This window comes from Cetorhinus maximus, chromosome 3 (genome assembly GCF_964194155.1).
Source record: "Cetorhinus maximus chromosome 3, sCetMax3.hap1.1, whole genome shotgun sequence".
In the NCBI taxonomy this organism is placed as follows: domain Eukaryota; kingdom Metazoa; phylum Chordata; class Chondrichthyes; order Lamniformes; family Cetorhinidae; genus Cetorhinus; species Cetorhinus maximus.
The window spans coordinates 116,190,102-116,213,346 of record NC_135881.1 but is presented as its reverse complement, the minus strand read 5'-3'; the positions used below and the strand labels follow the sequence as shown (position 1 = coordinate 116,213,346).

Genomic DNA, 23,245 nt, shown 5'->3' with positions numbered 1-23,245 from the left:
AACCTTCAACAGAACTAAGTAAAAATAGAAGAGGTGAAATATAAGCTAGTTTAAGGGTGGCGGGGGGGGGGGGGGGGGGTGGGAACAAGTAGAGCTGGATAGAGGGCCAGTGATAGATGGAGATAACCAAAAGATGTCACAGACAAAAGGACAAAGAGGTGTTGAAGGTGGTGATATTATCTGAGGAATGTGCTAATTAAGGGTAGAAAGCAGGACAAGCAAGGTACAGATAGCCCTAGTGGGGGTGGGGTGGGGTGAAGGAATCAAAAAAAGGCTAAAAGGTAGAGATAAAACAATGGATGGAAATACATTTAAAAATAATGGAAGTAGGTGGGAAAAGAAAAATCTATATAAATTATTGGAAAAAAAAGGGGGGGGGGCAGAAATCGGAAAGGGGGTGAGGATGGAGGAGAGAGTTCATGATCTAAAATTGTTGAACTCAATATTCAGTCCAGAAAGTGTAAAGTGCCTAGTCGGAAGATGAGGTGCTGTTCCTCCAGTTTGCGTTGAGCTTCACTGGAACAATACAGCAAGCCAAGGGGCAGCATACGTTGGTAGAAGTTGTTTATCAATCACCAAACAGTAGTGTTAGTGTGAAGCATGGTATTAATCAGGAGCTTAAAGAAGCATGTAGCATGGGTAATACAGTAATCACAGGTGACTTCAATCTGCATATCTGGGTAAATCTAATGAGCACTAATTCTGCAGAGGACAAGTTTCTGGAGTATGTTAGGGATGGTTTTCTAAAGCAGTATGTTGAGGAACTGGCTAAGAGAACAGGCTATTTTAGATCTAAAACTATATAACAAAAAAGGGGTGATTAACAAATTTGTTGTAAAAGAACTTTTAGGAATGAGTGACCATAACATTACACCAAGTGAGGTAGCTCAACCTGAAACCAGGGTGCGAAATTTGAAATTATGAAGGTATGAGGGGCAAATTGGCTGAGGCGGATTGGGAAAATACATTAAAAAGTATGATGGTGCATAGGCAACGGATGGTCATTAAAGAATTATTGCATAGTTTAGAGCAACTATACATTCCTTCAAGGCACAAAAACCAAAAAGTCTTTCAGCCATGGCTAACAAAGGACGTTAAGGATTGTATAAGATTAAACTGAAAGGCCTATAACGTTACCAGAAATAGTAGTAAACCTGAGGATTGGGAGCATTTTAGAATTCAGCAAAGGAGGGCCAAGAAACTGATAAAGAAAGAGAGAACAGAATATGAAGTGTAAGCTAGCAAAAACATAAAAACAACAGGCTGTAAAAGTTTCTATAGGTACGTAAAAAGAAATATTTGGCTAAGACAATTGTGGGTCCATTACAGGCAGAGTCAGGAGAATTGATAATGGGGAAAAGAGAAATGGCAGGGAAGCTAAATGACTATTTTGTGTCTGTCTTCAATGAGGAAGACTCAAGAAATCTCCCAGAATTAGAGATCCAAGGGACTGGGGAGAATGAGGAATTGAAGGAAATTAGTACTAATAAGAAGGTTGTATTGGAGAAATTAATAAGACTGAAGATTTATAAGTCCCCGGGACCTGATATCCTACACCACAGTGTTGAAAGAGGTAGCTATGGAGATAGTAGATGCATTGGTGATCATCTTCCAAAATTCTATAGATTCTGGAACGGTTCCTGCAGATTGGAAGATAGCAAATGTCACCCCACTATTTCAGAAGGGAGGAAGAGAGAAAACAGAGAAATATACACCTGCTAGCCTTACACATTAGTAGGGAAAATGCTAGAATCTATTAGAAAGGATGTGATAAATGGATACTTCGATAATAATAATCTGATTGGGCAGAGTCAGCATGGATTTGCGAATGGGAAATCATGTTTGACGAACTTGGGAGTTTTTTTGAGAATGTTACTAATAAAATTAATAAAGGAGAGTCGATGGATATAGTATACTTGGATTTTCAGAAGGCTTTTAATAAAGTCCCCCACAGGAGATTGGTTAGAAAAATTAAAGCACCTGGGATAGGAGGCAATATACTGGCATGGATTAAGGATTGACTAACGGGCAGAAAGCAAACAATGGGAATAAACGGATCATTCACACGTTGGCAGGCTCTGACTAGTGGGTACCGCAAGGATCAGTCCTTGGGGCCCCAGCTGTTCACAATATATATCAAATGATTTGGATGTTGGGATCAAATGTAACATTTCCAAGTTAGTGGATGACACAAAACTAGGTGGGAATGTGTGTTGTGAGGAAGATGCAAAGTGGCTTCAAAAGGATTTGGACAGGCTAAGTGAGTGGGTAAGAACATGGTAGATGGAATATAATGTGGAAAAATGTGAGATTATCCACTTTGGTAGGAGGAATGGATGTGCAGAGTATTTCTTAAATGGTAAGAGATTAGAAAGTGTAGATGTACAATGAGACCTGGGTGTCCTCATCAATAAGTCACTGAAAGCTAACATGCAGGTACAGCAAGCAATTAGGAAGGGTAATGGTATGTTGGCCTTCATCACAACAGGATTTGAGTGCAGTAGCGAAGTCTTGCTTCAATTGTATAGAACCTTGGTTGACCGCACCTGGAGTATTGTGTACATTTTTGGTCCCCTTACCTTAGGAAGGGTGTTACTGACAGAGTGCAACCAAGGCTCACCAGACTTGTTCCTGGGATGGCAGGACTGTCTTATGAAGAGAGAGTTTGGGGAAACTGGGCCTGTATTCTCTAGAGTTTCGAAGAATGAGGGGGCAATCTCATTGAAACCTACAAAATACTTAAAAGGATGGACAGGGTAGGTGCAGGTAAAATGTTTCTCCTGGTTGGGGAATCTAAAACCAGAGGGCACAATTTCAAAATAAGGGGTTGGCCACTTAGGACCGAGCTGAGGACAATTTTTTTTTAAAACTCAAGAGGATTATGAATCTTTGGAATTCTCTACCTCAGAGGGCCATGGAAACTCATCGAGTATATTTAAAGCCGTTATTAATAGATTTCGAAATATCAATGACGTAAAGGGATATGGGGATAGTGTGGGAAAAAGGCATTGAAGTGGATGATCAGTAATGATTGTATTGAATGGCGAAGCAGGCTGAATGGTCTGCTCCTGCACCTATGTTTCCATGTAACTATGCGATAGGAGATAATTATTGTCAGACAATCTTGCTGGCACTGAAAAGTGACTGCTACAAGTGTAGAATCTCAATTCTTTGGGTTTTAATTGTTGTTGGAAGTTTTTAAAAACAACATTTTTTTTTAAAAAGTTTCCTTTTTCTTTTATTCTTCTCTTAATTCAATCTTTCTTTCCCTCTCATTATTTCCCTTTCTACACCCAATTTTACACTGAATTCACCCACTCTAATTTAAACAACTTCTCAGTCCCTGTTCTCTTGTTTTTAAAATTCTTCATGGGATGTGTGCATTGGTCATCCATCCCTAACTGCCCTTGAACTGAGCGGCTTGCCATTTCAGAGGGCAGCTAAGAGTCAACCAAATTGTTGTGAGTCACATGTAGAGCAAGTAAGGACGCAGATTTTTCTTGCCAGACATTAGTAGATCAGATGGATTTTTAACAACATCGGTGACAGTTTCATCGTCACCATTATGGAAGCTAGGTTTCATTTCCAGATTTTAAGTAATTGAATTTGAATTCCATCAGCTGCCATGATGCCCACTGAGCATTGCCTGGGCCTCTGGATTACTAATCCAGGACCACTATCACGATCGTTTCCTTCGCAATTCTTCAATCTAATTGGTTAAGGAGAAACCCATTTGCTTGCCCTGTTCACTTAGGTTCCAGATGCCTGGCTTCCTTCACTTCACTGATACCAACTTGCATTTTCAGCAACTTGCCAGGCAAAAAAAATTGAAATCCAAACGTGCAGAGGCAAGTTTTTTTTGCTCAAAGGATGTGGGCATCGCTGACTGGCTTTATTGTCCATCCCTAATTGCCCTTGAGGCGGTAGTGGTGAGCAACAGCAGATGTTAAGATGTTCTACCACAGCAAAATATGCCCTATTATCTTATACTTGAAAATGTTCACATTGTTACTTCTTTGAAACACAGCATCTAAGATTTGATTAAAAAGATTTGTGGCAACCAGAATAATCTTTTACCTACAAGGTTTCTGGTGTAGTTAGAAAATTTATATTTTGCAAGAATCCATGGCAGCCTGCAATAATTAAAACAATTATACCTGCTTTTAACACTTATGTACAAAATGAACACCCCCACCCAGCTAAGTTTAATTCCATTAAAGACAACATAGCTACAATCTGTAAGAGCATTGTGAGGGCGTATCTTCTAAAATGGCCAAAGTACATAACCCCAAACTGCAAACATATTTCAAAATATTCAGTGAAATGGAAATGATTTAAGACAAACATTATTGTGCCAGTTTGTTTTCAATGGTAAAAATAATTAGCCTGTGGCACAAAGACAATTCAGTGCTACTGTAGAAGAATGGATTCTATGTTACAATATAGTTCTTAAGCATTTTAGAAAGAATGCTTGCCAATATATTGGGCATACCCACACTATTAGGACTTATATAAGTACTTTCATATTTTCCATCAGACACCACACAAAGTTTTTACATGAATTATTCCTTTCCAAGGATCAAGCAATCGTAAGAAGAAAAAAAATCTTAGGACTACTCTACAAGTGATGGGTTGATGTGATTTGAATGTGAAGTCTCTGGATACTATTATTATAATTTTCCCTGATAGCTCATTAAGTACTTAATTGATAAAGACTAAGGGCAGAATTTTGCCTTCGTTTGGCGGGCGGGCAGCCGAACTCTGCCGGGGCCTGCCGCCATGTTGAGTGGGCGGCCTGCCAGACAGGAAGCGCTATGCGCTTCCTGTACAAGGGGGGGGGAGGGAATCCCCAGCTGTCAAAGTGCGCTCTTTCACGCATGCGCGCGAAAGAGTGCACTTCTCCCTGAGACTAAGTGCTGTCTCAGGGAGATTAGTGACAGTCCAAAAAAACTTTAAAAATAGAAAAATTAAAAAAATTAACATGTTCCCCTCATGTGACAATGTCACACGAGATGGGACATGTTAATAAATATAACATAAAATTTATTGAAGTTTTTAAAAACGGACATGAAACCTCATTCTGCAGTTGGATGAGGTTTCATGTATTATCAGAAGCCCGCTGGGGCTCCTGGCCTGCCCACCAGCCTTAAGGTTGGACGGGCAGGGTCTTTAATTATCTTAATTACTCTGTCAATGGCCTTAATTGGCCATTGACAGGTCGGCGGGCGAACAGCTGATTTCGCTGTCCGCCAGCCTTCCTAAAAATTTAAATGGACTGGGATGACGTCGGGGGTTCCTCCCGATGTCATCCCGCGTCATCTTCCTGTCGGCGAGCAGGCCCCGCCCCCAAATTGCTGACGGGAAAATTCTGGCCTAGGAGGGACCTAGGTCCAATCCCAAATCTATGCTGAGTTAGCTGATCTCAACTTGGGTGGTGGTAACTGGCCTCAGGTCAGCTGGAGAACATGGGTAAGGAACTCCAATTACTAACTAGCTCGAAATGTACAACTATGGACACTGATGATTGATGATGCTGTCTCATGGTAAATAGTCCATGAGCACTCAGCATCAAAATTATACCCAAGAATAAGAGCTGGGAATATGGTTATCACCCATGGAGGCATTACCCAGCATCGAGAAATAACGGCAGGGAAAGAGAGGAAAATATGATTGACAATGTAATAAGTTATCTACAAATTCGGGGTGCGGAAAGAGGTCCGCAGTGTGACAGATGATACAAAAATATGTGCAGATGCACAACACTTAGATGAGAACATTAGATTACATAGAGTTCTGGATGCAATGGAGGAAAATAGGCTCTTATCTGTCGGTTGTCAGTAAATACATCGAGTATCATCCATGTAAGTAGGGACATAAACCTTTTAAAAATTCATGCACTATGACCAATGCCACAAAACTATTGAAAAATAAGAGGATTAGGACACTACTTTGTTGCTAAACAGAGCCTTAATGAGAACTTATCTGGAATGCAGGGTTGGATTTTCATCGACTCAGGATGACTGGGGAGCCCTTTAAAAATGGCGGCTCGGTCCTGATTCTGGGATTCCCAACCCCATTCCCAGGATGCCTGATTTTCGGGAGTGCCTTTAAAGGGTGCAAGCTGGTTCCTGTTAGAAGCCTGCACTCTGCACTCCTGACCTGGCCGCCATTTACAGGGATAGGCATATACTACTTCTGTGCGATTTTCATGGAGTCAGATCAGGTTTTTAAAGAGCTGTGGTTCACAGCCCCTCAGAGGAATCCTGAACCCTAGTCTGCTTGAGGGGGCCTTTTAAAAGGCATGTTCAAAAGGTCCTCCTCATGCACCCTATGCCAAGCTTTGCCCTTCCACTCTCTTCCCCACTCCCCCCAATAATCCCTCATGCTTCCCATGCAAAGCTCTTCCCATGGCCACCTATGGCCCCTCATGCCAAGCTATAGCATTTCTATGAGCGTTAACCCACTGTCTAGAACCAAAGAACCCTGTGGTGACAGTAGGAGGTGTAAAAAAAAACTTTGAAAAAACATAATTCATTCATAACTTTCTCCTATGTTGGAAATAAAAGTCACTTCTCTACAAGCTAATAAAGGCCAAGAGCCTAGACATCCATTAAGCTTGTTGAAACACCTGCACCCCAGAGAAAACTGTTTGATTGACAGCTCACGATTTCTGCTGTCAGTTTCACAATGTTTGTTTACACAACGTCAGTGGATTCAAGGTTTCGTGATTTTCATGATTGATGATTTAAAGGATCCAGTTGATTGACACTTATTAGCTTGGAGAAAAAAAATCATTGCACTACAGCACAGGAGAAAGTTATGAAAGAGTTACTTCCTTTTCAAAACTTTTTTCTTACACATCATACTGTCACTACAGGGTGCATTGATTCCTTTTTTAAAAATTAATTCACGGGATGTGGGCTTCGCTGGCTGGGCCAGCATTTATTGCCTAGCCCTAGTTGCCATTGAGAAGGTGGTGGTGAGCTGCCTTCTTGAACTGCTGCAGTCCATGTGGTGTAGGCACACCCACAGTGCTGTTAGGGAGGGGGCTTCAGGATTTTGACCCAGCGACAGTGAAGGAACAGTGATATATTTCCCAGTCAGGGTGGTGAGTGACTTGGACGGGAACTTCCAGCTGGTGCTGTTCTCATCTACCTGCTGCCCTTGTCCTTCTAGATGGTAGTGGTCGTGGGTTTGGAAGGTACTGTTTAAGGAGCATTTGTGAATTCTTGCAGTGCATCTTGTAGACCGTCTTGTCATACCAGACAGTGTATCATGGGTCAATGGACATGGAAGTGTTATAACATGGCATGGGGAGCATGAGACCATCGGGATAGTGGAGACATAAGGTGGGATGGATAGGGCATAGGGAATATTTGGAAGGTGAGGGAGTGTGTGAGGTGTGAGAGCTGAAGGGCCTTTATGTTTTTGTTTTAACTGGGACAAAGTTCCACAATACCGAGGTGGGGCTTTGAAACAGCCTGCCTCCACACCCGGCAGCCCCTCTGGCTGCCTTCAAACTTCTTCCCGAGTCAGCTGACCTGACTCCAGCCCTCACCCACCCCCTGACAATAAAGACCCTGCTTTTGCGGGTACTTTCTTCTGAAGCAAGTGGGCAGAGCCAGAAACTTTCCTGACTCCCACTGCCTATCTTGAGGATGAAAAGCTAGGCCAGTTTTAATCCTCTCACATGATGTGGAATTGAAGCTCTGGAGAAGGTTAAGGAAGGCCATCAGATTGATACCCAATTACAGGCCTTCAGTTACTAAAATATGCTGAGAACGCTGGGGATTTTAGCAAAGCATAGACCAAGGAGATTTGATGGAGGTCTTTAAAGCAATGAAGGAATTCAACTTTATTTATTTGGATTGGCTGTTCAAGATACATAAATTAGGAATCACTGGCCTCTGAAAAAACTTGCTGTTTTGTGCAATGATTGCAGATTTGCTGCAAGTATTAAAAAGGGAGCTGCACAGATTCTTCAAAGTGGTCAGCATAACAACAACATATAGAAAGAAAGATGGTATTGTGCCCCTGGAATTGAGGGCCAGAAATGAAATTTGAGCTTTTCTCGAAACTGGAATGAGGTTCTTTCACCTTTCCCAGGAGATTGAGGACTAGTAGTTGAGCAGTTGGGGGGGGGGGGTGCAATTGGAAAGCATGGCATGCAAAAATTACACATGACAGTACAAAACAGTGTAAACAGACTAAGCTGGAGTTTTTGTTTATTTTTATGCTTAGACGTAACAATACTACGCAGTTACATCAAAATGGAAAAAATATGTGGGGAGGAAAATCTAAGTCAGGAAAAGGGGTGGGAGTGAGTAGTTTATTAAAGAATAGCCACAAACAAAAATATTCCTTGAACAATGAAGAAAAATGTGTCTGACCAAAGTGAAGACTTGTTATGGTAAACCTTATTTCATTCCTCCAGACCATGCCAAGGTTAGTGTGAGAGAGTCTGGTTTTGGAAATACTTTTGCAAAAATGGGAGACTTGCATCACTTGGTGGGGCAGGATCTGTTTTTTGTAAGGCAGAAGGAAAATAATGTCCGCTCAGAGCACCGAGGGGCCAGGCAAAGGGTAGCCAACCACTGGATTCAGAAAGAGAACCACAGAAAATGAAAATCAATATCACACTGAACTCTTGTTGCATCTTTATAGGCAGCTAGTTTAAAATCAGTGTCTCAGCCTAAATTGCTACACATCTAGTTGTGAATAAGGTAGTAGACAGGACACTGTGTAGTAGATATTGAAATCCCCAAAACGGAAAATGGTGCAAAGTCCAACTCAAGTATTCATTGGTAGGTAGGGATTTCACATGACTGCACAAAGGGCTTAAAAAAAATGAATAATTGATTTCTTGCTGACATGGTGATTCAATGGTTAGTTTCTGAATGGAATATTAAAAACATTATGAATAGCATTTTTTTAAAATATAAAAACAATTCTGGTTTTGATTCAAAGTAACTCTGAGCCAATAAGCACTGCTCTTGCCCTTGGGACATATCTGAATAAAGTGTCAGACACAAGTCCAAAATCAAATTTTAAAAAAGCATACAAACACTTTAAATCAAAAAGTAAACTGCCTGATATTTCCTTTTTTTTTTAAAAAAAAGGGCATTTTTAATACTTCAATTTACTAAGCTGGTGCTGCTCTACATAGAGAAGAGATACTTAATTTTATAGAATTTTCATTTTCCTTACAAAACATTAAGTTCAATAACCTCAGTTTTCTGTTCAGTATCCCATTCCCAAAAGTCCTGTTACATAAACAGCAGCACAAGAGTCGCAGGACAATGGCACACTGGTTTCTGGCACGCAAAACGTGACTTCCTGTCTCATGTAACTTCTGCTCTCCACACAACTCAATTGTTGATAAAACTCCCTACTTCCGGAAACAACCACCCTGTTAAACGATATGAGCAGTTTTTAAACTCAAGTTTGCAATTTAATTGGATACAAATTTTAAATGTTTGCTCACATCAATTAAATTATTGCAGAATAAAAGTAAATGTTTTGGTGTTAAAGGAGTTTGAATAATATGCATCCTTTTAAACAGAAAATGATTTTGAACTTTTTCGCAAATATTTTTGACCATTGAGAGAAAGCTTTTAAAAAATCAACAAAGCCATTAACCTGCATGCTTCGATGGTCAGAATTTCAATAATTCATGCAATAATCTTAAGTGAACACTGGAAAATGTTTTCTACTTTCTGTATTCAAGAACTTAAAATCACACTGAATTGTTGACTTCTCAACAGAAAATATAAAATGGTCAACACCTGGCAATTTCAGTCATTATTAAATAAAATTTTAAAAATACTAAGTTATCAAAGGGAAACGTGCATTTTAAAAAAAAACCCTGCCTATCCCTAATTTCCTTCCCAGTGGCAATTATGGATGGGCAGTAAATGCTGGCCTTGCCAGCAATGCCCACATCCTATGAATGAATTAAAATTTCAGCAATTTAATTAAATCAACCAATGATTAGTTCTAACAGTTAGTAGAAAAAATCCCACTGTCTTTTTAAAAGTTATTTCCTAGGAAGCAACCATTGCTGGCAAGGCCAGCATTTGTTGCCCATCCCTCATTGGAAGGTGGTGGTCACCCGCCTTCTTGAACTGCTGCAGTTCATCTGGAGTAAGTACACCCACAGCGCTGTTAGAGGGTTCCAGTGACCGTGAAGGAACAGGGACACAGTTCCAAATCAGGATGGTGTGCAACTTGGAGGGAACTTACAGGAAGTGCTGTTCCCATGTGGCTGCTGCCCTTGTCCTTCCAGGTGGTAGAGGCTGTGGGTTTGGAAGAAGCTATCAAAGGACATTAGTGCTGTTTTTGAAACCCTTAGGCATTTCCTCCCTTTAAACATTTGTGCTATTATGAGCAATCCAATAACTTATAAAAGGTGCACACTGAACCAGTTATATCAGCTTTTTTTTATATATACATTATAGTTTTCAACTTGATCTTTTTGTCCAGTTTGCCCCTTCACTACCTTCCAAACTTGTTCTTAAAAAAAATGGGCAACTGTTATTTGTTATAATCCCACAAGTGAACCTAACCGTCCAGATGCCTTGCACAAGTAACCATTTCTCTTATGTGAGCCCAGATGGGGAATGTAAGAAACCTTATTGACAATGAAAGGCACTAGAGTCTAGTCCAAACCTAGTTTCATCTACTGTGCAGGCACTGTTAATGGACAACCCGCCAGGAGCAAGAACTGTTGCTTAGATACCCTTTATAGGTCATTTGTAGCATCCCAATTGCTGCTCCATTTCAGATCAATTAACTCAACACAGACCGGGAACCAAATCTAGGTCTTTCTGGTCTGAATAGTTTATAATTTTCCAAATGGTGGCTTCTTGTTGCCAGTTCTTCACCAACTTCAAGATAGGGAATATCTGGAAATAAAAAAAACTGCTACAGATAGAAATTTGAACCATGTCAGATATATGGTGAAATAGTCCTGTAAAATATTACTAAGAAAAATCACCTTAATTCAAAATCCATTGCATCCTTACTGTAACCCTGAAAGTTAATGACATTAACGTTATGGAGATAAGTCTTCTCTGAGCTTCTCTTGCTCCACAGTGTTGTTAGAAACCTTGTTTACAAGTGCCAGAGCAGCAGTGAGAAAATCCCTGAAAAATTCGCCCACAACATTTAAAAGAATTTATAATCAGATACTCCTGGTCACAGTCACCAATTCTGTGAAATAGATAGTATTTTAAATTGTGTTTAAAATTTGCCAATTAACAAATGGCTCATTTGCATCCTTACTATTTGAAGAGCTTTTCTGCTGCAGTATAAGCAGGGTCAAGTTAATTTTGATTTGAAAGAATGGGTTGACAGCTCATGATAGACAGCAGCTTATATACTGGGCAGAGATATGGAAGAACTACAGTATTGAAGACCTCAGCCAAGATAGTCTTCAAAGCACCTAAATACAGGAAAGGAGAGGGGGAAATGAATGACACTCGGAAAAAAAACATTAACCATCAATAAAAAGATATCATTTTTGGTAAATGTTCCACAGGTCCTTCATTTTACAAATCATCCCTAAGTTTTTGACACCGTCAACAAATCTAACTAAAGGGGGAAAAAAGTTTTTTTAAGATATAGCCTGTGCTCACTGGTACCATCTGCAATCTTTCCCTTAAAAAAAATCTCAACCCCAACCCCTAGCAAAAAAACTGACCAAATCTTCTCTCATCCAAAGTGACTTAATTTGCTTGTTTAAATGAATGGCCTTCAAAAGATCTTACAACAAAACCTAAAAGTCACCACCAAAAACAGCCTTCAGGAAGCCTAGTGTCTGAAAAGGAAAACCACCTAGTCTGGCACTCTACCCTCAAATTCAGGCTATTAGCCACAAAGCTACTAATAGATTAAATCACAAGCCTTGCTTCTAAAAACCAGACATATAGCCACAAAATGAAACCATTTCACGACAGAAACTTTCATTTTTGGAAAGCAGTTAGTAGGGTGTTTAAATGGAACATGACCAACTACAAAAATATACAACGACATTAAACTCCTTTAATGAGTGAAATGTTAAAATGATTTTCAGATGCCTTGCAGCCAAGGCCATAGGTTTAAAAAATTTATGAGCATGACCAAATTGCACGGCAACTTATTTTTTAACATGGTCATTGAGGTGGGAAAATCGCAAGTCCTTCCCATCAAAATGATTTTCATGCAACATATGGATCAGGGACAGCTCTTTTTCCAGTAGTGAAGGTTACCCCACATGAATCTTCCATGCAGCTAGATTCTCCCAAGCCTTCCTCAGACACAACGGCCACATCAGTCTCCAGTGTACAGATAAATTAACCAAGTGACGAGTGCTATTTGTGCATGAGACAACACCTTCATCACTTTGCTTAAGGAAACAAGGAAGCAGCTGGATTCCACCACAACTTTCACATGTTGGCAAGACTCCCCTGACTGATAGGCATTGCACATTGCACCAATGTGAGCATCAGGTCTCCTTATGTTAACCCAATGACCTTCATGAAAGGAAACAGGCTTTGCACTCAATGACTGTTCAGATGTTATCTGACCACGGTAACATCATCCTGCACATCAGTAGCAGTTATCCAGGAAACAACCATGATGCCTCCATTGTGCAGCATTGCACAATGCCTGCATTATTTGTAAGTGGAGAAACATTGGATAGATGCCACTGATGAGAACAGGACTGTCATCTACAACCATGACTGCTGATTCCATTGACTAATTCCCCAACAGCAGAGGAGATCCTTACCCTGGACATACAGCTGCCATCTCCACCTTCCCAAAAAAGAATGCCAAGCATTTTGGACACAAGGAAAAGAGACAATGATTATGTAGAATACTTCAAAAAGTTAACTCCCAGAGAGTGTGGAAATTCCAAGCTAGGTTTTCCCCATGCTTGATGAGTTCAACAAACGCTTGCAAGCTTGAGCTTGCTCCTGATAGCAGGGATTTGAAAATTTAAAGAAAGGTTATGAATTTAATGCATTGTAGAATAGGCAGCTAACTTACATTGATGAGAACAGGGTTAAAAGGGCAAGGCTAACAAGCCGAACTTGATGCGGGATAAAATGTTGGTCACAGAGTTTTGGACAGTTTGGAATGTATTTAGTATAGAGTTCAGAAGGTCAGGGAAAAGAACATGGAAAAATTCAAGTCTGGAGGTAATGAAGGTACGGAGGAGGGTTCAGCGACCGTGCATGCAACTTAGTGATGGATAGGTATGAATTTTGAATTTCAGGATCAAACAGCAAACCTGGATTTCACGGTGCCACGTTAAACGTGACTAAGTAACTAGCAGAAAATTGGGAGGCTAGGGTGCCCGGAAAATCAAGCAGGATGGCTTCAGTCTTAGCAATGTTAAATTCAACAAGTTCTGGCTCCTCACTCTCTAATCAACCCTACAGTTATCCAGCACCTGCTTATAATTTTATTTCAAAACACAACTCCCTTTCTACCAGTCTACTACTAAGTCACATCCAGTCTAGAAAAATTACATTATTCAAGAATCAGTTGTTGGCCATTATATCACCAAGGACATATGAAGCAGATTTGACAATAACTTAGTGGCACTGTGCCTGTTACCTTACAACATTAGTATAGCAATGCCAAACTTTTATTATTTTGAATACAGAAGCAAATTTGAGGCAAAACGCTTTTGTTAAAATATGCTTTTCATCAAACACTGCATTGAAGAGGTCTTAGAAACTCAATTAAAACATGTTCTATCGTTTTGGAACGTTTACCAATGTAACATCCTTACCTGAAAACAAATTAAAGTAAAAAGTCTGTTGACTTGAGATTCATAATAAGTGTCTGTATAGATTGATGTAGAAACAATACGGAACATGAAACTGAAAAGTTTCATAACTTTCTGCCATTATTTCTTTAGGGTTTTTTTGCATAAAAAATTGGAATAAATGCATGTTTTGCTGAAGCACTAAATTGTCTTCTGTAATAAAAAGCACATCTAAATGTAGTGCTGTGAAAACTCCTGTCACAAATGCATTAAGGGAAAGTGTAACTGGTGTGAATTTAGGATAATGGGTGCAAAAACTGCTTTGCTTAGCCTTGCCCTGCTTTCCATGTGAAGGGTGGAGGCAGTTGGATAGCAGTAGGTGATCTGTGCATGTCAATTAGAATTTTCCTATATGCTGGTCTCATCGAAGTCCTCACTCAAGTCTTCTGCAGCAGTACACATCTGCCAACTCGAGCTCTGGTGATCTGATACTTGAACCATCCTTTACCCCTTGCTGGGTGCAGGCAACTGTTCCTCAGATGACTCATCATTTGTTGATTAGAGCTCTATAAACTAGCCTCCAAAGTATATGGCAGTAACTGAGCTGGTGGCTTCAAGTGCCTCTTCATTAGTGTTGTGCTGCTGTTCTCTTTTCTCCTCCTCAGGTTGTTGTGACTGTGACCATGGCAATTTTTGGGTGCCTGAAAGCAAGAGCTCAGAGGGGAAAGTTTGGATGGGGTGCAAAGCAAGAGATTCATGCTCACATCATCTGCAGCTTGCTCATCATGCCAGATAGCAGGATGAGGGGGAGTTGAGTTGAGAATGGGCATAAGACTGGAACATACTGTCATTGTCAATGTTTCAGCGATGTCAGGTGTCACAGATCCTGTCACAGCTGGCCCCATGATACTGACAATCATCTCCATATGGATAGAAGGTACAGGGGTTCTTGTCCCCTGCCAGTTCTGCTCTGTTCCCTTCTATTATGTGCCACCTTGTCCTGAAAGAGAGAAGGCAGAATATCAATGGGTAATAGGCCTAACATAGCTGAATTTCTGGCAGTATATGAAGTCAGCAAGAGACGAGTGAGAGGCTGGCAGTTTTGTAGGTATGTGAGGGCAAGGTGAAGTACCTGGATTTTACATGCAAGTTCTGAGTGCTAGGGGGTGCTGCTGGATGAGTGATGGGGGTGTGGTGCTTCGAGAAGTATGAAGGGCTGCTGTCATGGTAGGGTAGTATTTGGCATGTGAAGCTGTATTCATTGACTTTGACCACCCCTGTGAGGTTATTCGACTTCTTGTGGCACTACTGCCAGGTTCTCAGGTCCAGATTCAGAGTTGACCTCCCTAGCCATCTGCTTCCAATCCCTATTGGAGGGTGGTCCTTGAAGGTCTCCTGCATCCCCAAAGAACAATGGCACTCTCCTCCTTCCTACCTACACTCCAACACCTCCAGTGCCACATACATCGGTCTGGAAATCTCTGTCTGCCCTGATGTCCACTTTACAATAATTTACATTGCAACAATATTTTTGAGCAGCTTCTATTTCTGATGCAGAATACCATGCACAGAGGCCGCAGACAGCTTGGAGAACGAGCACTGGAGACATTCAGGCCAATGTTACAATCGTGCAGATGAGGTGGGTACAGAAAAATTGTGCTATCCCAAACCTGATCCGCATGGGCGCAGGCAAGTTGCAAATTGCAACACTTCACCCCCACCCCAGCCACACCCAAAATCCAGAGCAACCCAATTGTCAGCCCAATGTAAGCCAAAAATGGATGCAGCACTTTAAAGCTGTACATGTAAAGTTATGAAGATGAAAAAGGGGGTTATAACTGATGTTATCAATAACCAGATTACAGTTAATACGTTTTGCTTAGGAGAGCTGACTTAAATATGTATTGCCAAAACCAACACTCCAGAATAATGATGCAGACCTGCAAGTTACGTGCAATGCTACTGCGGTCTCCTTTGTCTCACGTGTATGGCCTATAAAATGATTTGGTGGCAGAATCAGGATCCAGAAGCTCAATTTTTGATGAAAGACATTATGCTAGAGAAAGACAGATTCAACAAGAAGAATGAAAACAAGATGCAATTGTTCAGGCGCCACCTAGGTGTGTACACCAATTCTCCAACATGCAATTCATTTGGTGCTTCCAGGCATTAGAAGTTTTAAATGCTAGCCTATAAATATCACCATCTGCAGTAATTTAGAAACTGACACAATTTATAGTTAAAACATATGGTGAATAGCTACTAGAAAACATAGTAATTTAGAGAGAAAAAAAAGTTCTCTTAAGCCCTGAAGCAATGTTTAGCAGATTGTGCACTGCTCTTTATGTCCATACATTTCCTTCAGAAATTCCAAAACAGGTAGCGTGCCAAGTTTTGTCGATGCTCTTACAAATGCGTAAAAGCAGTGTATAAAACAAACATCTATGTGAAATTGGTAATCATACAATCAAGGTTCATTTTTTTCTTTCCAAATAAAGGCAATTGGAACTCTAAAAGGATAAATGTAAAGAGTGTTCATCAAGCTGTTTCAAAAGAAAGGGTGTGGGAGGCATTGGCAAGTTGTCAGTAGTTTTGGTTGCTTTAGAAATCAGCAACAATAAGGGATATATTGTTCATATTATGAAACATCTTTCAAATAATTGTGCTAATATAACCAGCTAACTCAGATTGCCAACCATATGCAAAGAAACCCCAGATGTCCTACTTTAGCCACTTAAATATTCAGCTCAGACTCCAATACTAAAACAAAATGTTGATATAACAAATTGTTTTTAAGGGGTTATATTAATAGAATCCAAACTGGTTGGTGAAGTCAAAATCAGATAGAGCTTTTCTTTGCTGAGAAAGTTTATTGACTTTGCTCATTCTCACAGCTCCCCCTCATACCCAGTGTCCTAGCTGTCCCCTATGTGCTCAAAGTACTTAATTAAACAACACCCTTCACCTGTGTATCCTGGCAATATAATTAACATACCATTAACAGATAACTCTATTCCAACCAAAGAACTCTTCTAACTCAAAAAAGACACATGAATAATGAAAAGCAAATTGTTCCATATCTGTCCAGTTTGAAATGTATTTTATAGAATGCAACAGAAGATAATGCATCAACCCAAGTCATATGGTTGAAGCCCTCAAATATTTAAACCAACAACCACCACAAATTTAGGTGGAATAATTCAATTCTAAACAAGTTAGCTATAACATGGAAATACTTATACCATTGAGTTACCACAGCAGTAGCTTTTAACAACTCTAATTCCCACAATTTGGAAAAAGACCTTATAATATCTTGAAACTTAATTAACTGCTTCAGTTCATCACATTTTTAATTGCCACAATACTGATTCAAAACCTGCTGTTAATAAGTTCCAATTAAAACAATTGCCCTAAAGCAGTGAAAAGATGATTAAAGCATTATAGTCATCTTCAGGAGACCTGAAGAGATACAATTGTTAACAGTTTTTGAAAAGTATAACTTAAGCCAGAAAAGGTCATTCAAATTTGATATAAAACAAAAAGATGTCACTTTTGTCTATTTTTAAATCCTGCATGTTGAGATTAGGATTTCTCTTTTGCAAGATAAAATATTCACATTCTCAGGAAGCATCTGCAGGAAAGTGCAAAAGTCTATGTTTTTTTAAAAGAAAACTATATGTGCACACAAATACTTTTACCCCATTTTAATCCTCCTTTGCTTCCTCCCACTCACCATTCTCTTTATCTAGGATTTTCCACAGGTCAATGACACTTTGCTATGGCAGTCAGAAGACAGGGTTTGTAGAAAGAATTTCAGTTTCAATTCCAATTTTGCCTCTTCCTCTTTCATCTCATTTGCCTCTTCCAATTGAGTACCAATCTATCACATGATATTCTCTTTTAGCAGCCACCCAAGAATTAGCAAGCTGACCCAATGTGGCTAGACGATTTACAAACAAAATAGCAGATTAGAAGTTCGAATTGAGAACACAGCTCCTTGGAATAGCAGTCCAATGTCTTCCCAGTGGAGTTACAAGAATGCCTAATCTTGCATGCTTCTCCCACCGGCCTCCACAACATCCATCAGCTAACTGCTTTACCGTGAAAACAAACTTGTATAAATAGTGTAAACTTGTATAACAGTATCATTTATATCAGTCTCAGAAATGAATATATTTTATCTTTAAAAAATATATATATTGAAATTATGTGTTGCTGTGTAATTATTAACTTCATACCTATTATTGCACTTTGGGAACACAAATTGTGTTCTAATGATAAATAAGTTTTGAAATTCTCCAGAGCGACAAGTTCAAGTTGGTTGTTTATTATTTAGTCTTAAGAAACCAAATCTCTGCAAGTAATTAGCTACAAAAAAATAGAAAATACTTATATAGTGTTTATATTGGATACATTTATCTTTCAAGAGCAACCATTACAAAAGCAGCCCAGATTTAGCAATTAATTCATATCCGCAATAGACCGAGCATAATTAGTATACGTGATAAAATAGTTACAATGTGACATTTTGCTTAAACATCAACAATGGTTAAAGCAGCCTAAGAAAAATTACACTTATATTCAGCTCAAGCTCTAATGCACTGTTTAAAAAACCTTACGATTTTTGTCGGGGGAGTAAACGTGGATTAAAGCACCTGCATTTATAAAAGAAAAATCTATTTTCACAGCAAAAAGAAAACTTCCCTTTCAGTCCAACAAAGTTCAAGATCATATGATAACATTTAAATTTTTCTTTCCGCAGGAATTACACACCCCCTTTTTGTATCCTGTTATTCACAAGAGTACTTTCCTTTTGGCTAATAGCATGAATATGAAACATATTTCATACGGTGGTCTTACCATTAAAGAAACTTTTAGCTCTGAGATAACTGACGCTGAGGCGGAGAACAGACAGCTTGTCCAATTTGGCTACAACATCCTGTGGGAAGGGCAAGAGGTTGGCTAGGCGCTCTAGCTCTGCATTCAATCTGTCCCGATGCCTTTTGGATGGATTTGACTTTGCTCCTTCAGAGGCTGGGGTTTTTACACTTAAAGTAAAGAGAAAAATACTTGCATTAATAATATGATTTTTTTAAACTTTCAAGTCATGAAATGAGGAACATTACAATACACTTTCAAACTGTGCCGAATATCGAACTTAGTACCATGTATCTCCATAAGTGAGGTTGGCAATGTAATTTACAAATCCCAAGTAGTTATAATCTACTCAAGAGAAACATCAATAAATATAAGACCCACATGCAATTCTCACTTCATAACACAGGATTTCAACTGCAAAAAAAAATGTAATTATATTTTTCTGTTGAAGTGAGCAAAAAGTATCAACTGTAGGTATCCAACTTCTATTTCCTCACCAGCTATTACATGAATCTTAGTAAGTTTTTTATAAAAGGTATATGGAAATGAAAAGAGGAGGACTAAATGGGTGAAGATTTCACTTTAAATTTCATGATGATGATTTTGGGTGAACATGATCTGGCACCCTGGTTTATAGTGGCAAATGGGTCAGATTGAATCAGAAATCTAACCTCGGTTCACCAATCTGAAACTGCCAAACATTTTAAAACAATTGGCACCAGTATCACCTATGCATTCAAATTGCTAATGGCATGTTGCACTCTCGAAGTAAGCAGGAGCTAAATCACACTCGCATCTACCCTGCCAACCCTCAGTGTAACTAATATAATGGGCATTTATTCCATTCAAAAAGCATACCAATTATTCTTTCCTTACCTCAAAATAAATTGATAGGCCCCAGCCTACCTCATTGATCTTGTCCAGCCGTATGGTCAAATACTCTCCACTCCAATACTGGTCCTACTCCTTCACATTCCCTTCACTGCCCTACTGATTGCTGTTCTTTCAGGTGTAGTATCCCCAACCCACCCTTTCCTACATTGAGGCATAGCATTCCATTTGTGTGGGATAGAAATTCAAACACCTGTGATGTTGCAGTAAGCTCATTATATTTTATTTGTTGCTGGAAGTCCTACAAGTTTTCTGAAGTACTTTCATTGTATAGGACAAATTATAAAGTTAGGTGCCAAAAAATAAAATATTAGTCGTGAGCGGCCCACTTATTTATTCATTTTTTTTTCCATCTTTGAGCATCCTTTATTCAAAACCCTCGGGGCCAATTACATTTCGGATTTCAGATCATTTTGATTTTCGGATACCGCATATAGCCCTACTTACAGTACAATGGCGGGAGCCTAGGCTAGCTATAGCTTAAGTAAATAAAGTGGCTAGAAAAGCAAGATGTACCACTGAATAATAAATACAGGGTACCTGTAATAAATTCCCACCCATGATGCCATCTGCGAATCTGCTTGAAGGAGAGGGTTCGCAAGGTAAACAGCACAGACAAAAATCGCAAGATAAACAATGCAGACAAGCAACTAGACTTCCTGCGCTAAAAGTTGAGTGCGATCGACGAGGTTCGTGTCAGTTTGGGTCACGTCAGCTCAGGGACTTTTCACACTAAAGGTCGGGTGCAGTCGGTGAGGTTCGTGTTGGCTTGGGTCCGAACCTTCCCCCGCTAAAGGTTGATGAGGTAAAAAAAGTGCGGTTTTTGGATGTTTCAGTTTTCGGATTTATGGATAAAGGATACTTGACTTGTATTAATGAAAATTACGTTTCGAGCTGTATCGATATACCTTAATCAAAAAAACTGTACATTAGAAGTCTTGTATTTAGCATGCATTTCCTGTTTGTCATACTTACTTCCCTAGTCTCAATTTTCCCTCATACCTGACTACCTTTAACTGGACAGCCACATTTTCTTATCAGTCTTCACAGAGTTGCTGCTGCTCTTAAAACCGCCATTTCCTAAGTTTATTTCTGCAGGAGGCACTGCAACTTTTTGTCTCATTCCTTGGGCCACACAATGATATCAGGTAAAGTTTATTCAACTTTGGCTTTATTATTTTATGTATAATATTAAATTATTTAACATGCTCGCCTTGCTCTCCCAGTCTTCTATCTTCATGCTCTAGGTACCGTTTTTCCCCAGGCCTTATGCTGCTCGTCCACTCACTCTTCAACACTGACCTCCTTTCAAGTTGTTATACATCCCTGTGTCCTGGTCTAGTGATATGGGTACCCGCTAACCCATTGGTAATGCTTGTTTATCCACTCTCTAATAACTCTGATCAGAGTTCACATTCTGCTCCCTTGTTTATTTCCCAGTACTAAACTGGTTAATCTATTTTACCACTTTATAGATTACAGTACTATTTAAAAAAAAAACTAAATCCTGGTATCCCAGTGCTGGGAAGCCTTCATGTTCATATTGGTGGGCATGAAATAGGGAGGTCCAGGTGAGTATGACAGAGGGACTGGGAAGGAAACAAGAGAGAAATGGAAGGGGGAGTGTAGGGGATAGGGAGTGTAAATGACAGGTTGGGGTGTGTGGTGGTGGAGAATGGAGGTCGATGTGAGCTAATGTTGTAGATTGTGTGGAAGTATTGTGTGTGTGGAAGTTGTGTCTGAAGGGAAGGAGCTGTGAATTCAGTGGGAGTAAAGCAGTGATGACAAGGGGAAAACAGAAAATTGAGGCAATGAGAAGGGAGTTGCCATAACCTGAAAACTGCATTGCATTTTCAAGTCAGTGGTGCAATTTGCACATTCTCGGATCCCTTTCTATTATCCCACTCACCACCTTTCCATCCAAGATGATTTTTTTTTTTAAAAAGAGAAAAGGCAGTAAAGTAATGCAGAGACAAGAGAGGGAAGACACACAAACATATTTAACAAAAATACATGGAAAAAGTGAGGATGAATGCATTTTTGCTTATTTAAATAAAAGCTTCCCCACTGAAAATGCAATGTGGTGAGAGTTTAAAGAAATAAAACCTTCATAAAACATTTACAATAAAGGACTGATTCATGAAGTATAGATATGATGTGCCATAAGCATGTGGAATGGAAACAAAGCAACATCTAATGGTTTGGTGAAACATACACATTTCTAACCACAATTAACCATAATAGTGTTTGCATTTTGAATGTGGGAAAAATTCTACAAGCACAAATATAATTTTAATGCAAACACAGCATTACAATTGGCGCAGTTTAATTCACAACATCACAGACATAAATAAGCATTAATCGAACTCCTAAGAAGAATGGAATAGGAGCCCATAGCAAAACTGGACCCTTTCCCTTCAATAGGGCCAAAGTGTTGTTAAACACCAGCAAATCTCCCATAGTCATGTGCATGAGAAGTTAGATGATACAATGCTTTACAGGAACAGGCATACTACACGTTCTAACGTGTAAAGTAATATTCTACTGCCAAGATGTCAACATAGAGCATTTTCTTTAAAGAGAGTTTCAGGTCAATTATTATTAGATATTGTTCAGCAAAGGAAATAGAGTTTGAAAAGTGCCTGTAAATCTGAGGCTTCAGGATTAAACAACTGCTTTTTTTGATCTTCTCTTAAAAACATTTTTTTCCTCTAGTCCAACAGAGATGTGCTAAATGAAAGGCTTTTACACATATTGATACATGCAATGCCATTGAGCTTGGTTCAACTTTTGATGGATAGAACCACAATGGCTACAGCACAGAAAGAAGCCATTCAATCCTTGAGTAGGCTGAGTTTCTGCAATTTAGCTGGGCTTAGTTCCCATCGTTTCCCCTTAGCCCTTTAGGTGCTTATCCAATTCCCTTTTGAAAGACAGAATTGAATCACCCTCCGCCACTTTAAAAGGTACTTTTTTCCAGATGGTAACCACTCACTGTGTAAAAAGGCTTTATCCTCATGTCACCTTGGGTTCTTTAGCCAATGTGTTTCCCTGATTTCTTAGCGCTTCCACCAAGAGGAACAGTTTCTCTCTATTTATTCTGTCTAGGTCTCTCATGATTTTGAACAACTCTCTCAAATCTCCTCTGAACCTTGCCTTCTCTTAGGAGTATAACCCTAGCTTCTCAAATCTATCCACGTAACTTAAGTCCCTTATTCCTGAAGATAAATCATATAGGCCCCAAAAGTTAGATCACCAATCACTGCAGTCAAAACCACAAAAAAACCTCAAACTCAAAGGACAATGAACTACCAAATGACACTTGGCTCATGGAATGGCAGGCCACTTCTAGACAATAATACAAGACCAGAGTACAGAACAGGCCTCGTAGCCAGAGTGCTGGGCAGGTACAATATAGCTGCTCTAAGTGAAACAAAGCTCACAGAGGTGTCTCATCTTGAAGTAGGCGCAACCTACACATTCTGCTGCATTGGCAAGTCCAAGGACCAACCTCAACTGACAGGTGTGGGTTTTGCTGTTCAGCCCGAATTGGCAAGCAAACTGATTCACTTCCCAAGGGTAACAACGACTGACTCGTGGTACTTCAAATAAGTATTGCTAGAAACCACTAAGCAACACTCACCAGCACCTATGCACCAACAATTACACAGAGAGAGAGATGATCAAAGAAGCTTTCTATAGTGATGCCAGCAGGATCAT

The 23,245-nt window shown here is 39.6% G+C and overlaps 1 protein-coding gene across 1 annotated transcript in view; it reads right to left on the bottom strand.

Annotated features, from left to right (window-relative positions):
* Nucleotides 1-23,245, bottom strand: part of LOC144678860 (aryl hydrocarbon receptor-like) — a 214,277-nt gene that overhangs the window by 178,898 nt on the left and 12,134 nt on the right. Inside the window, exon 2 of the mRNA XM_078538846.1 lies at nucleotides 18,617-18,804. Within this exon, the coding sequence (XP_078394972.1) occupies nucleotides 18,617-18,804 (188 nt within the window). The remainder of the gene's footprint in view (nucleotides 1-18,616; nucleotides 18,805-23,245) is intronic.